This window comes from Ricinus communis, chromosome 6, assembly GCF_019578655.1.
Source record: "Ricinus communis isolate WT05 ecotype wild-type chromosome 6, ASM1957865v1, whole genome shotgun sequence".
Lineage (NCBI taxonomy): Eukaryota > Viridiplantae > Streptophyta > Magnoliopsida > Malpighiales > Euphorbiaceae > Ricinus > Ricinus communis.
The window spans coordinates 16,508,272-16,524,814 of record NC_063261.1 but is presented as its reverse complement, the minus strand read 5'-3'; the positions used below and the strand labels follow the sequence as shown (position 1 = coordinate 16,524,814).

The 16,543-nt window shown below is 31.3% G+C and overlaps 2 protein-coding genes across 2 annotated transcripts; both read left to right on the top strand.

Annotated features, from left to right (window-relative positions):
• Positions 1 to 5,485: 5,485 nt before the first annotated feature.
• LOC8263260 (elongation factor 1-gamma) lies at positions 5,486 to 8,373 on the top strand. Its single transcript, XM_048375826.1, has 8 exons — positions 5,486 to 5,636; positions 5,784 to 5,827; positions 5,989 to 6,138; positions 6,230 to 6,290; positions 6,385 to 6,437; positions 6,590 to 6,691; positions 7,020 to 7,536; positions 7,748 to 8,373. The coding sequence occupies exons 2-8, from the start codon at positions 5,819 to 5,821 to the stop codon at positions 8,125 to 8,127; spliced, it is 1,272 nt and encodes a 423-aa protein (XP_048231783.1). The 5' UTR covers positions 5,486 to 5,636; positions 5,784 to 5,818; the 3' UTR covers positions 8,128 to 8,373.
• Positions 8,374 to 12,641: 4,268 nt separating this feature from the next.
• On the top strand, positions 12,642 to 15,814 carry LOC8263261. Its single transcript, XM_015723715.3, has 3 exons — positions 12,642 to 12,864; positions 13,519 to 13,787; positions 15,481 to 15,814. Exons 1-2 carry the CDS (start codon positions 12,723 to 12,725, stop codon positions 13,746 to 13,748), a joined length of 372 nt encoding a protein of 123 aa, XP_015579201.1. The 5' UTR covers positions 12,642 to 12,722; the 3' UTR covers positions 13,749 to 13,787; positions 15,481 to 15,814.
• Positions 15,815 to 16,543: the final 729 nt, after the last annotated feature.

The following is a 16,543-nucleotide window of genomic DNA, read 5'->3' as shown; positions in this document are numbered from 1 at the left end:
ATTTCTGATGATTTTTATAGAGTGTTATAGGGCTGGCGATTTTGTGAATGACTATTTTTATAGATATTGGTAGATTATTATTTATCTATTATTCAACTATTTAATAATAAATTTATTATTTCAGTTTTATTTTTTTCTTTTTTTACATTTCCTTTAAATATTATTCCACATATTCCCCTTATAGGAGTAACGGACTTCATTTTATTATTCTGTCAAATTCATATTAATTTTTTAATTTTCTATCTCATAACATATCTTTTTTGTCAAGACAGTAATTTAAAAAAATTTAACATAGTACAATTTATTTCCAATTAAACCATCAAATTCATGTCATACTTGTTATATTTTGTTTATTACCTATTTGATAAATACTCAAACCAACAACAATTACACCTACTAATTATTTGATAAATACTTAAACCGACAAAAGTCACATTTACTAACAGAAACAATTATCTAAATAATCTTTATAATAAAACCTAGAAGTCTATGTATGGTGGGGTTGTTTACTCGAAACAATTCACTAAATGCTTCATTTAAAATTCATAGTTTTTATGAGAGCTTCTTTTAAGATTAAATCAAAAACTTTTAATGAACTTTTTTATATTTGTGAGTACAATAAAATATTATTAGTCAATAATTTTTAGTTTATGAATTTCATTCAATTTTTTATATTTTTTAAGATGGAAAAATAATGAAGAAAAATGAAGACGATAATGCAGAAAAATTTAAAAAGAACAAAAATGAATTTTCAAGAAAAAAGTCTATTGAAATCTCGAAAGAAAAATAAAAGAGAATTATCACAAAATTTTATTCATAACAATGCATAAAAAAGTCATTAAGAATATATAAAAGTCTATGGCTATAAAAATTAATGACTTTTTTTTAATAATATCTTACTTTTATAGACATTACAAAAATTGAAATTAAATACCCCTAATTTCTATAGAATTTTTAAAAAATTTTAAAAAATCAATATTGAATACCTCATGATTTATACAGATTTTTTAAAATTACTATTAGATACATAATGACTTTTAAAATCTATCAAAGAGTAATTCAAAAGGAAGAGCAGATAATAGATGGAGAGCAAGTGTAATACCCAGAATTTTTCTTTAATAAAGATAATATTAATAATGATTAATAAATAAGTTTTATTTAAAATAATTTTATTTTATTTTTATTTGGTTTAAATTGGAATGAATTAAGTGGAATTTTAATATTAGACAATTAAAGGAGTTATTTTTCTATACCCAATTAGTTGGATCTTTAAGAAATTAATTAAGTAAATTATTTGAGAAATAAATTATATTTTGGTTATTCGAATTTTCTCCAAATGTATATATTTATATAAATAAAATTATATATTGGAAAATTATGAAAGAATTTGTAAAGGATGTTTTTATAAAAGAATTTTTGGAGAAATTGATATTTTAATTAGCTAGTGGTATTAAATTTTAAGTTGAAAAATAGTTAGCAAATTGATTAATTAAATTAATTATGTGTTAGGACTAAATTGAAAATTTATTTTGGGATGAGGATTAAAAATATAATCTTATTATTATGGGGTTTTAATGAAAATTTATATGTTTGGTATTTTTATAAATAAATATGTTGGCAAGGGCTTTTTGATAATTTTATATTTAAAAGCAAGGGTATATATGTAATTGTGTATTTTCAATAATTCTAATTTGGCCTAAATTAAATAGTTAGGTGCTTAATTGAAAGGTTAAATAAAATTTAGGGGTTAATTGAAAATTTTTCAGGGCGAAATTGTAGTAATTAAAAAAATTGAGGGACCAAAAGGTAAGAAAGAAAATTTCAGGGACCAAAAGCCGATATGGAGAGGAAAAGAAAGAAAAGAAAGAAGAAAGGCGAGGAAGAATAAGAAGGAAAAAGGGGAGAAGGGGGAGGCATCGGCGTCCATGGTGGACGGACGTTGGAGGCCCGGCCGAGGGCGGCGTCAACGTTGGGAGGAGCGCCCGTCATCGGCGAGCACGCTGAAGGGCGGCGACGCCGACAGAATGACTTGTTTCGGCATAATTCTTCTTGCCTTTGATCAAGGGGTTTCCGGCGACCATTAGCGGCGTTCTTAGGCTCAAAATGATCAGCAGCTCTGAGGCTTTCTTTTCCGATCATTGCCACCCCTTGAGGCTGCTGGAATTGCAAGATCCGGCGAAGTGAAAAGTTAGGGGCAACCGGCATTTTTCGGCTTTTCCGGCGAGCTCCGGTGGGGGAGGGATGATCTGAGGATGTATCCAGACTCTCCTCAGCTCAAGCTTCGCAATGGCACTGGTTTCGTGGCGATCGGACTTAGTTTGCAAATCGACGGCCGAGATCGTCCGTAAATCTCTCCGGATGATCGGGGGTCGGATCGAAAAATCAGAAGTGGGGATCATCATCAGCATGTCGTTTCGAGTCCGATGGTGTGTCGGATCGTCGATCGGACTCCGGTTGCTGGAGGCGAGTCGACCGAGCGATCAAGCGTCTCGGTAATTTTTCTTTAGCCCGTTGATTTTGAAAATTCTTTAGTATAATTATGTGTTTATTGAATAGTATTGTGTATTAGAAAATATTTGTGAGTTAAAATAATTGTTTGTCGAACTGCTTGCCATAGTCATGAATTGTGATGTGTGGGGGAGTCAGGAAAAATAGTGAAGTCTTCGGGACCCGACTCCCGTTGTATTAAATTGTTGAATATTTGAAGTATTTTTCTGGCAGGTCATGGACCCTTTTTACGGGGGGTAAACGTTCGTGTTTTAGGGGAGGTTCTGCCGGATTTTCGGTAGAATTCTTTCGAGTCAAGATTCTTAGACAGTCAGTCCTAAGAGTCTAGACCTAGGATTAAATTGTCAATTGTTTCAACGTTATTGATTAATTATTTTGTGTGATTAGATAATCTATTAGTTCGGCTCACTCCACCCGAGGTATTGGAGTAGAGTTAAGGGTCGTCAAAGCTGTGAGTTAAAGTCATATATCGGTTATGCACGTGTCATACATAATTTTTGAATAGCTACTGTGATTATTTGATTGCAAGTTTAAATTATTCATTTAGTTATTATTTTATGTGCACGCTTTTTGATTACTGTTCATATATATATATATATCATTTCCTTTATTATTGATATTATTATTGCATGACAACACGGGATGGGACGATAGTAGAACATAATAGTTTGATGAGTGTACCAGTGTAAATCCGAGAGTGATGGAAAAAGAGTAAATGGGTAAATTTAAAAAAGAAAGTTTAGGACTTGCCCTGGTCGAGCATCGCTCTCTAGGCTTAGTAGAGTGTGGTTGCCGAAGTAAAGGTCCCTAGTCAAGCATTGCTCTCTGGGCGCCGACTTATTTGGAAACCTAAGTGACCAGACTGGAGGTAAGGTCTCTAGTCGTACATCGTTCTCTGGACGCCAGTCTTATTAGCGTAAGAGAGCCGAAAGGCTAAGAGTGTTAGTGATAATTAAGTGGTTGAACTGGATTTAAGGACCCTGGTCGAGTTTTGCTCTCTGGGAGCCAGTTATGTTATAATGAAAAAGTCGAGATGTTAGTGTTGGGATTAGTCGAGATGTTAGTGTTGAGAGTAAGGTTCTGTTGTAGTACCCGTCCCGTTGTATGTGAAGGTTATATTTTTATTTTTATTTAAGCATGGCATGACACGAATATTGTTGCATGACTTAATGTTTATTTCAAATTAAATAAATGTATTATTGAAGTATATGCAACTGTATTTGAATATATGATTTTAACTCACTCTCGAGACTGACAGTCTCATTTTCATTGTTTTTCAGATCCGTGACTGTTAGTCTTCCCGCGACTCTTATCTAGTAACCTGACTCCTTCATCATCGGGTGATGAAATTTATTTAGTATGTTAACTTTTAAGATTTTAGATTCTTTACAGTAGAATTAATAGACTCATCTATTGTAATTCTATGTAGTTTGGGGTCTCGCCTAATTCTTCTGGCAGACCCAATTAATTGTGTAAAATTTAATGGTTAAGATAAATTGTGGAATCAATAATATTAAATGAGATGAGATTTATTTAAGTCAGTGAGTGTCAGGCTTACTACGGGATTCAGTGGCCTTACGCATGTCCATTCCCTAGGTGCCGGTCACGGGTCCACAAAATGGATCGTGACAGCGAGTTATCATTATGTTTGACTATTTAGTTTTTTAAGATAGAGAGGGGAATAATTCTCATTCATTCTCCTTAGGAAAGATGAAATTGTTTACAGGAATAATTTGCATTCATTCCATTTGGGAAAGATAAAATTGATTATACTCCAATTTATGGTATAAAGGATTTCAATTCATGGAAAAGAATTAAAATATATACATAAATTTTTTATTTATTTATTTTTAATAATTATCTAAAAATAACCCTTGTATATAATCTTTAGGTTGTCTTTATGTTTTCATATTTATTTATTGTATTTACTTTGTCATAATAAATGAGACTTCTATTTCATATAAAGTATATCTCTTTTTTTTTTCTTTTACGTGAAAATTTTATATTCCGTAACTATTATTTGCATAATGTTATTACTTTTTATGTTTCATAATTAATTATTTCATGGTTTTATGAAATAAAAAGAAATTTATATGTACTTCATTATAAAATTATTTAAAATTAAATATTATAATTAATTTAAATTTATATATATCTTATTATGTAATGACATATTTTTTAAGATTTATATATCAATTTAGGGGTTCTTGTGTCTTCTAATAATTATTATTTTCTTCTTATCTCACTCATTCAAACAAATTTTATATATTTTTTCTCTTTTTTCTTTAATGATTGTTTTTATATAACCAAACACAATAAAATAATAATTTACTCTGCTCTTTCCTTTAACTCATTTATCTTTTCTTTTAATTACCTACCCTTCTCCTTTTCTCTTTGTTGCCATACATAGTGAAAATATCTTAATTGAATATTTTCTTCTTAATTGTAAAATTAGAGCCAAGTACTAACGGGGAAATCATCGTGATAAAAATAAATATATAATCAAAATGAAATTATTATATTCCATTAGAGTGACTGAGTAGGACTAATAAAAAAAATTTTGCACTCTTACGAATTAATTTTATATGACTCATTTCTAAAAACATACACAATTTATATGATTTTGAAAATTGTTATCAACTTTTATTAACAAAATGACTTGTAATCTTTTTAATTTATTGTTAATCTAATTCTATATATATATTTTTTAAATAAAGACTTCAAGTTTCAATTTCTTAAATTGAAAAACTTATAATCAATCTAATTATTTAATAGCAACAATTCATATATGGCGCTAATTAGTTTAAAATAATTGTGATGCATAATGTAATTACTCCATTCCTTTTCTTTTCTTTTCTTTTTTTCTAAAGAAAAAAAGACAAAAACAAAAGGCATGTAAAAGTCGGGCTAAGTTGAATCCGAACAAGAGCATATTTGGATCCGTATTTGACCCATATTAGACGCGAGGCAAAAAGAAAGAATGTCGCATAATACCCAATTTGGCCCATATGGACTCTACAAAAACCCTAGTTTCTTTTAACCTTATATCTCTCTTCCTCATTTGCTTCCTTCACTTGCTCTCAGTGTCTCGCCTCTACAGCTTGCGGAAGAACGCTCAAAACCCTAAAGTATGTGCCTTCTCTTATGTTTAAACTGAATTTTTGCATCCTTTTGCGTTATCTTTCTTTAATCAACTATGATAATTAAATAAAAAACAGATCTTTATTGTAATTGAAGTGAATTTTTTATTTGAATTGCTATTTATTTGATTACAGATCTGAATTGGAGCTTCTCGTTTTTCCGTTAAGCCATGGCTCTGGTAAGTTAGATTTTTTTCTTAATTGATTAAATTTAAATTATGACATGTTAGACATTCTATGTTGATGGGTTTGTTGTTATCTTGCTTAATATCACTTTGATGCATTCTTTGATATAAATATTTTTCTATATTATGTTTTTGATTATGGTGTGGTTTGATAGGTATTGCATTCAGGCAAGACAAACAAAAATGCTTACAAGGCACTTATTGCAGCAGAGTACTCCGGCGTGAAAGTTCAATTGGTTGAGAATTTTGAGATGGGTGTCTCTAATAAGACTCCTGAATTTATCAAGATGAATCCTATTGGCAAGGTATACTTGTGTATTTACATGTTGGTTCATGCTATAAGTTACCTATTAGTTTTTTGTGGTAGATTTGTAAATCTGATCGGTTAATTTTTAGGTTCCTGTGTTGGAGACACCAGATGGCCCTATATTTGAGAGCAATGCTATTGCTCGTTATGGTGAGTTTATACTATTTTATATGCTGTTCCTTGGGTTTTTTTTTTCTCGATGGATGGTTGAATAAAAGCTTGTCTTTTTTTTCTGTGGCTGTAGTTGCTCGCTCGAAGGCTGACAACCCTCTGTGTGGTTCATCCCTAATTGACTATGTAAGATCTTTTAAGAACTTTTCAATTGCAATAGTTGTTAATTTATTTGTCAGCCATGGGCTTTATTTTTGCGATACACTTACTTGAATAAAGTACTTGTTCTTTTTTGCTTATAACATACTTATGTATTTCTTATGTGCTTGTGTGTTTAGGGCCATATTGAGCAATGGATTGATTTTTCATCATTAGAGATTGATGCGAATCTCTTGACTTGGTTTAGACCTAGAATGGGACGCGCCCCATACCTTCCTCCAGTGAGTTACCTCTTTGTTTCAGTTCTTTATTACTTATTTGCATTTCTCTTATTGTTATGTCTGCATGTGTTTGGCATTTGTGGACTTTTTATACTATCTTTAATCTTAAGCATTTTGCTGCTTTTGTTATAAATATAATATAGAGTCATGTTTTAAAGGTGGACTGCATCCTGCATTATGCAGACATGTAAATGCTTTCTTAACAAAAATTATTTCTCTGCCCTTTTTCTATATGTTTGTTATAGTTTTTTTCTTATTGTTCTTTAAGTTGAGATTTTATCATATTTCTGGTGCCTTTAATGATGTCTTATGGACTTTCTGTATGAAGGCTGAGGAAGCTGCAATTGCTGCATTGAAAAGAGGACTGGGTGCTCTAAACACTCACCTTGCCTCAAGCACCTACTTGGTTGGACATTCTGTTACCTTGGCTGACATCATCATGACTTGCAATCTCTACATGGGATTTTCTCGTCTCATGACTAAAAGCTTTACTTCAGAGTTCCCTCATGTTGAGAGATACTTCTGGACCATGGTTAATCAACCAAACTTCAAAAAGATATTGGGTGAAGTCAAGCAGACTGAATCTGTTCCTCCTGTTGAATCTGCAAAGAAGCCTGCCCATCCAAAAGAATCTAAACCAAAGCCTAAAGATGAACCAAAAAAAGAAGCCAAAAAAGAAAAAGAACCTGCAAAGCCCAAAGAATCTGCTGAGGAAGAGGAAGAGGCACCAAAGCCCAAACCCAAGAATCCTCTTGATTTGCTGCCTCCAAGTAAGATGATACTGGATGAGTGGAAGAGGCTCTACTCAAACACCAAGACCAACTTCCGTGAGGTTGCAATCAAAGGTATTTGTTTTTGTAGTTTACCATCAAATTTGCTTTCATCTGTGCCCAAAATGTAGGAAACCAGGATATACATTGATAGAAAAATTTAGTCTGATATCAATTTCTTTGATGGTGTCAAGTTTTCTTCTTGTTATTATAGCTTTTCCGATTAAATGTGGTTGTCCCATATTTTTATTATTGTTCATGGTTTGCTAACTTTGATCTATTGTAGGATTCTGGGACATGTATGATCCTGAGGGATACTCACTGTGGTTCTGTGACTACAAATACAATGATGAGAATACTGTGTCATTTGTTACCCTGAACAAGGTCGGTGGATTTCTTCAAAGAATGGATCTAGCTCGCAAGTATGCATTTGGAAAGATGCTAGTGATTGGCTCTAATCCTCCATACAAGGTTAAGGGGCTCTGGCTTTTCCGTGGTCAAGAAATTCCTCAATTTGTCATCGACGAGTGCTATGATATGGAGCTGTATGACTGGAAGAAGGTTGACCTCTCAGATGAAGCCCAAAAGGAGCGTGTCAACCAGATGATTGAAGATTTTGAGCCTTTCGAGGGTGAAGCTCTTTTGGATGCCAAGTGCTTCAAGTGAAGCAACTCTTCCATCTTTTATGTTATGTTATTTATTTTTTGTTGTGTCCCCTTTTTTTTTTTGTTCCATTGGTAGTGAGTTTGTACCTCCTGATTTAGACAGACTTAGAAAAAACCAGCCTTTTGTGATTTGAGTTACATAGTATAACGTTGTTTTTGCTTTTGTGCCTCTTATGTCATCTTAAACATGATTGCCACCATATCATTTGGTGCATAATGATTATAAGAGTAATTTTGTTTTTAAAAATGTAGTTGTCTTGTTGGTTAAAAGGCAAGGAGGAGCTTAATTCATTTCTATGCTTTAATATGGACTATACTATTTTTTTTTTTTTTTTTAAAAGAGCTGTTGCTCTGAAGTTCTTCATAAGCTGATGCTTCTCACCAGCTATCAACTTTAAAAATTTTAAATAGTTGGAGGACCAGTTTCATTGGGATTTGATGGGGCAGGAATGTCATACTGTCTTCTTACTTTTCATGCAGTTGCTTCTTCTCTTCTTTTTCTTTAGTTTCTTCAATACCATATCTCATCTCATTTCGGATTCCACTTCTTGCTTCAGCTTTGTACCCTTTATTTATTAGCTTCCAAATATCACTATCATCATCTTCAATCAGTGGTGCTGGTGATTTTAGCATAATTTCTCATAGAAATACATATCTTGTATTTGAAAGAGTTGTAATTTCACAGATTAAGATACTCTCATATGTTCACGCGTCAATACTGAAGTATTGAGATTTTTATTGGATAATGAATCTCAACCATTGATTTAAAAATCAATGGTCAAAATAATCTAAACATGATCTACCATGTTCAACTTGAATATAGAAAGATTTTAATCTTTGTTTTGCACTTGTATTAGTATTCTGTTTCTTCTACTCATCCTCCTTTTGCATGTACACACTTCTGGCTTTGTCAAATCTTTCCTATTTTAATTTGAAATTTGATTATTGTTGTCTAATTTATATACTTTAAAATATAATTTTATTTAATCCTCTTTCGTTATACAGCAAACTGATAATGAATCATTTAAAATATAATTCAAGTATTATTAAATAAAGTTTAGGTAGATCATTGAAAGCTTAATTGTTAAAAGAATTTTGTAATTTGCATTTATTATCTAATTTAGCACGTAATTTTTAAATTTTAGTACTATATTTTATATTAATTTCAATTTTTAGTAAAATTGTTTATTAAATTTTTTAGAATAAATTACCTTTACTGTCCCTGAATTTTGGAGCCACTATCAACAAAGTCCCTAATTTTTAATTTGTAACACTAAACTATCTGAACTTCAATTTCAATATCACAAAAGCCACTTTTATTGTTTTCCGACAAAAAGAAACTATCGAAATGGTGATGTGGCACACATGCCTAAAGATATTTAATTTATAATATTATAAAATACATACCATATCATCATTAAAGGAGTAAAAATAAATTGATTACAAATAAATAGACTAAAATTTAATTTTTCGCTAACCAAACATCAAATAAATACTAACTTTTCTTTATTTTCTCACTAACCAAGCATAAACATAATCAATTTTCTTCGTTAGCTCAGTCATCAAACAAGAAAGAAATCTAACTATAAATTATTTTTTCACTAATCAAACAAGAAATAAAAACTCAATTCTAGAATATTCAAATTCAATCATTCAGTTTTCTCATTTTCTCACTGAAACTTAAATCCACAAATGCAATAACAGCTTCATCAACAATCAACCATCGAACTTGCACCATTAATAACAAAGCTACCAACAATAACAAATTCATAAATATAATCAACCATCGATGCACAAAAGCAAACACTTTCTACACATGGCAGAAGGTGAAGAACCTTGCAGTTAGAAAAGAATACCAACTTTCTCTCTCTCTCATCAATGGCAAGCATTGTAACTTCAGGGGGACACTGAGTTGAGGTAGGCAAACTCGTTGTTGAAAGTGGCAGGATCAACTGGTAATGGAAAGCGGTGAGATTTAGAGAAGAAAGCAGCGACAATCTTAAGCTTTAAACGCTAATTTTTCACTCCTCCAGTACCAGTACTCTTTAATACCGGTGTAGATAGACTCACAATGAGATGGGCTTCACTTCTATGGTGGTAGTGTCACTTGATTTGTTCAGAAAATAAAAATTAGTGGAGGAGAAAAAAGAACAGCAAGGAGAAAAAAAAATGAGGGAGATGATCTTTTTATCAATTTTTTATTAACTTTTAGAAATAAATAAATTAGTCTATCAATTTTTATTTAATTTATTTTAATCCATTTAATGATGTGGCATATATCTAATTTTATGTGGCACGCCACATCATAATTCCGCTAGTTTTTTTGCCAGAAAATAACATGAAAGGTTTTTACGATACTAAAATTGAAGTCCATAAATAGTGAGGGTAGTTTAGCCAATTTTCTGATGTGGCGTGAAGTCTGTGAATTGTATCAATATTAAAGTTGATTTGTTTTATTACTAAAAGATTATTTTTTAGATACATAAAATTATTTTTTTTTCTTAAATTTAGAGTTTTATTAATTTTAAGTGCATTAGCGACAATATTCTAATAACCAAATAGTTGACTCAGTCCTTTATTTCTTTGTTGTAATCAAAATTTATATCATGTCAACAAATTTAATTAATAATGTCATCAAAATTAAAAATGAAATAATCATTAAATAACATTGTTGAAATTAAGAATTCAAAAAAATGCATACAAAACTTAATAATAACCCCAAACATCAAAAAGTGTGCATATTCCTTTAAATTAATTGAAAGCAATATGATTTCTCCCTTATATATATATATATATATGTAAATTTGCGTCTTGTCCTACTTGATCAAGTCACACCTTAATGCCGCCAGTCAAACTTATCAATTGCGTCCCCATGATTGTTTACACCAATTATTATGTCATCAGGAATCCTCATGCATAGATAACCAATAGATGATGGAGACCTCAACGGTGTAAATCCTGAATCAAAATATTTGAATATCCCTCGATTTTCATTATTCCATATTTTCTACTTAAGATTCATATGCAATCATTCAAAAAATAATATCAACACTCAATTAACTAATATTCTTTTTTCACATCAATAAATAGTAAAACTCATGGATATTTGCAAACCCAAGTTTATTTAACAAATAATTTTTAATTAATCGATTGAATAGAAGTTACTTAGTGGGTGGTCAAGAGAAGTGGGATATGGGGAGTGAAGTAACCGTTTTAGAAGGGAGAAAATGGAGCAACAAGCAAAAGCATTATGGGAAATTATTCTGGAATGTACCCAAGCAGCCATCTTCCTAAGTTGCAATTACCTTAGCTCTCTCTATATTCTTTCAAAAGAAAATAGTCACAGTAGCCAAGCTTGCTTATAAAATAAAAGTTTGCAACAAAATAAAGCTCATTAATTATTAATATTAACAAAAATTGATTTTCAAAATAAAAAAATGACTCTGAAAAGAAAATAAAAAATTCAAGTTCAAATTTAATAAGCTTAGCAGTTAAAGCTTTTCTAAACTATGATAGATAAAATTTGGTCTATTTAAAAGTCTCATCTAATCTTGCTTATAAATGAAAGCCTCTATAATTTTAGGAATTAAAGAACTCCTAAATGAATCATACACAGCTAAAAGTGGACTCGAAAGTCGAACCGACTCTAAAAATAGACTACACAGGCAGACCTTATAATATAGAGTTAATTTTTTGATATTTGATTATATTATGTAGATCTAAAAACACACAATTCTTTAATCCAAAAACTACTTTCAATCAACTGGGTCACAAGAGAGATTGAACGGTTTGATATATTATCTATTAAAAAAATAGTAGCAAAATTTGTTTACAACAATTTAATTAAGAATTTTACACGTGAAAATATAAAAAGTATTAAATTTTCTTCTTAAATTTAGTTATGCGTTATTTGATTTCATTTGTTATATTAAGAGCTAGAGTTGGTATTGTATTGAAATTCGTAAGGTTTTTTTTACATAACATTAAATCGCTTAGATAGCATCTCATATTATATCTTTCTCTATTTTATTACTCTTATTATAAATAATATTACATTTGAAGTTCATTAATAAGAGTTTAATTTTATTAAATAAACCTATAATATATATAAGTAATATTAAATTTTTTCATGAGACTAAAAGTACTAAAATTTTATTAAGCTAAGCTATGTCATATTATTATTCACATGGTACATTTATGAAAATATTAACTATAAATTTTTATAAAAGAATTAAATGCGATCTTAAATACTAATAACGAATATGGTATCTATGATTTATTTAAATATAAAATTATTAAAATATTTATTTAATAATATGAAGTAAAATTGATATTAATATCTTATTTATAGTATCTTATTCATGTAAAATGATTGGCGCAAAGGGAAGGCACTGAGCTTATTTTCATGGAAAAGCCATTATTATTTTCACCAAGAAAAAAGGCCATGATTATTAATAAATAAAATAAAATAAAAAAAGCTCCGCTAAATTGAAAAAGAAAAATCCTAAAAACGTTGGGGGCAACGGCAACAGCCAACACCAACACCAATAATAATTATAATAATAATAATAAAGACATCTTGTTGTATTTAGTTGAATGTTTAAATTCAAAGTTGCAAAACACAGCGGTCGCCACAGAAAATCGAACAGAGAAATGAGTGAAATTTTAACAAGCAGATCCTTGCGTGCGCCTTCGCTGTTGTTATTCTTTGTAACTATCTCTCTACAATTCCTTTTAGGTTTGTCTTTTTAGATCTCTTTTTCTCTTAAGATTTTCAATTTTTTACATATACATGATTCCTTATTACACATGCAATTTTCTGCAGTTATATTTAAATCTAAATCTGTTCTTGTGCTTTTTTCCATAAATTTGTTATGCCCTTTTGACAATTTGATTTTTTGAAATCTGAAAATTTGGTGTATGACTGTTTTAAATATATTCTGGGTGTTCTAGATTGTAATTTGGTGAGACTAAAACAACAAACATGTAAATTTATTTGGATGTGGAAAATGAAAACGGAAGTTTCTTTTTTTCCCAATTTGAGAAAACAAAAAGGTAGCCAATTTTTCAGAATGCAATAATTTGAGCTGTATGCGTTTAGAGTTGGCACCTTTGCATTTAGTATTGTGAAACAGATTCTGGAGTTTGGAGGTTTTAATGACATATTAGTGAAAAAGGATCAATGGGCTGCTTTTAGAAGACAGATCCATGAGGATGATTCCTCATTAGTTTGAAACATCTGTTTGCTAGTTGGAAGGATTTATTAGATCCAATATTAACTGTTGAATAATGTGTTGTTCATTTCAAACTGGGCCTGGTTCAGATGATAACTGACTGGTAACCTTTTTGGTATTCTGATAACGGATTTGATTTCAAAATTTCATCTTTTCAGGCATTTCTGGTGATTCGAAAAATGGCACAAAGGCTGATGCCCATACTTCTGGTAGCAATACTGCACCTAAGATAGTCATCATATTACTCGTGATTGTGGCAGTAGGGTTGCTTTCATTTTTCCTTTTCAAATTTTGGCAAAAGAAGAAGAGAGAAGAGCAATATGCTCGTCTTTTGAAGTTGTTTGAAGAGGATGATGAGCTTGAGGTCGAACTTGGCCTTCGAGATTGATGCTTTTAACTATTGAAGATTGAGTTCGTCACAGTTGAGGTGTGTCTATTATGCCTTTATTTTTTTGAGCAAGGCATGATTGTTATTTTTATTAGACATACAGTTTTCTTTTTCTTTATTTTTTGTTCTCTTCAGTGCTGCATAATTTTGTCTAGTAACTTAGTTTGCATAGTTTCAGTTTATTTTGTTGCATATAAAACTCTCTTCAATCCACTGAAACTGGCCAATTATGAAAACCTGGTCACATTGGTACACTTTGTTCTAGATAGTAGTTGTTTTGGTACATAACTGGATTATGTTAAATAGGAGATATTGCCTCTCTTAGTGTTTTGTGAAAATTTTTTGAGGTTCTCCTATTGTATTCTTCACAGCTGAGGTTTCTGTCTTTCCCTTTGGTTTCTATATTTACCTTGCTAAACTGGATATTAAGTTGAGGAAAATTCTTTATGCTTCTTGGAATTGGGGAAAGTTTGAAGAGAATCTTATCAAGGATGCAATAGTTGAATTGACGGCCTCCTAGTGTACAATATGAGTTAGATTGTTCATCCATAAATTTGATCTGGTTGTTCCTCTATTGAATTTTTTCTTTTGATCAATTATCAGGGTAGAAATTCATTTCTTCCTGCTGAGAAGATTTCTTGTGATAAACTAAAAAGTTACCCTTAGAGAAAAGACAGTTCTTATGGAAGGGCTCAAAGTTTTACCAGTTGCATTTTAACAAATAATAGTTTGAATTGCAGTTGAAATTTTAATATGCTTTATGCATTTCCAGAATTTAGATATGGGCTCCAATTTAGAAGCTATTGAAAATCAAGTAATAAATGTTGGAAGGTAACCCCAGTGTGATATGAAAGAAAGTGGCAGTGGCCCTCAGTGTTGCGCAAAAATTAATTGGGTGCATCCTGCCACAGTATTATACCAATTTCTAATCAATTTCAACCTGATCATAGTTGAATTTAGCCTTTTCGGTGGGGAGACAAGAAATCGGGTGATCCCATGAAGGGAACAGGCATAGAGGCAAGGAACCATTTTAACCATAAAATTAAATTGTTCAAACTAAAGTGTATATGTGGGTGGCTCTTGCACTTCTCAGCTTGGCAGAGGCGTGATTAGTTCTCTAGCCACTCAACTAGTATTCCAAGTGCAGTATGCACTGGGTATCAGATGGTTTTGAAATTGCTATCTACATGTATAGAGACCAGTGGCTGTTTCTCTTCCTTTTATGTCGCCACATCTATCTGTCTTCCCGTTAGATTTGAGTACCTGGGTTTTATTCATCAATCACTCTTCCCCACAATATCTTATACCTGGGCCTTTATATTTATTGTCTTTCTATCTGGTCTCTGGGATTTGTCATCTCTACCTTAGTCCCTTCCAATTGTTTACTATTCATTACATACTTTTCTGGCTGTATTTATAGGTTTTTTTTTTTAACTTCTTTGCTTAGTTTGCATGGCCCGACATGGAAGAAAGAGTAGAGTCGAATGAGATTTTTATTGTTATCAATGATCACATGTAATTTACAAGCTTGTGCTAGTTACCAGCTGGTCCAATTAGTGTCATTGTTCAAATTTATTAGACAAAGGCGTTTTTATCTTACCCTCAAAACATGAATTCTATTCCAAGCATTATTTCATCTATTCCAGCATAGAGCTATTGGTTGCTCATCCTTACCAATAGTATTTACCTTGCTGAGTTTGGCATAGATTTCAATTTGCATTATGATTTGCAGGCTTAAACAAAATTTTTTACAAGGAAAACTTCTTCCTCCAATGGCCATGACTAGCGTGTGGGGATGCTGTGCATTGAGGTTAGGTGTTTCTCGAATACACTGTAATATTTGTAATGAGTTGTCCAAATTAAATTTTTCATGAATATGAAGTCTTTTGAGTATTTAGAGGAGAGATTGATACTATTTTGTATAAGATGTATGAGGAATCTCATTTCCAGCTTGTAAAAATGAGTTCTTCATTCTGATAGACTTTGAAAGTGTGTAAGAATCAAGAGTTTTGTAGCATATTCTTCATATTAGTAGAAAGAACAACTTAATGCAACTCTTTTAACTAGTCATAACTACCATAGATGTATGTGTTTGTCAGGATGCTTTGTCTCTTACATGTTTGGTAATGGCAACACAATCAGCTATTTTATTTAGAAAGATTTGCACATTCTTGGCTTTATATGTCCCAGCCATTGGATGATCATAGACAGGCGCATGCTTAGAATTAAGGATGATATGCTGAAATACAAGCCTAGATAAGGGGCTTGGTGCTTTTACATAGACTTTAATGTGATTCTGTGTATTTTGTACAAAACCTGCTTGGAATTCCTACAAGATTTCATTAGCTGCCATCATGGCTTTGTTTAATTTATGGGAATGAAATTGCTATTTTCAGCTTTTGTTCAAATCTTTATTATGGAAAATCTACTCTACCATCTCAATTTTGGTTGAATTATAATATGAAATAGTTACACTCTAGTACAAAAATTTCATACTACCTCAAGAATAATCATTGGCATAGCCATGTTGATTACTGGAAAAAGGTTGAATTGACCAAGTACATAATAAGCTCGGTCCAAACATCCATTATTAAAAGCTTTAAGGGAAGTACAACAAAAAGATAAAAGAAAATACTCCTTCATGGTTGACCCAAAGGGATCTTTTAAATGATGGTGGCAAGTGAGTACATGCATATTCAAGAATGATTACAGCCAATTTGAGAGTTTGATGCTTCTGGGAGAAGTATGAAACCTGTTGTATATGATTAGGAAATGCATGTTAAAAGTATCTTTGT

Coding starts and splice junctions, on each gene's coding strand:
- LOC8263260 (XM_048375826.1), top strand. Junction 6,291..6,384: donor CAATGCTATTGCTCGTTATG/GTGAGTTTATAC, acceptor CTGTGGCTGTAG/TTGCTCGCTCGAAGGCTGAC. Junction 6,692..7,019: donor GCGCCCCATACCTTCCTCCA/GTGAGTTACCTC, acceptor TTCTGTATGAAG/GCTGAGGAAGCTGCAATTGC.
- LOC8263261 (XM_015723715.3), top strand. CDS start 12,723: ATGTTTAAATTCAAAGTTGCAAAACACAGCGGTCGCCACAGAAAATCG. Junction 12,865..13,518: donor CTCTCTACAATTCCTTTTAG/GTTTGTCTTTTT, acceptor TCATCTTTTCAG/GCATTTCTGGTGATTCGAAA.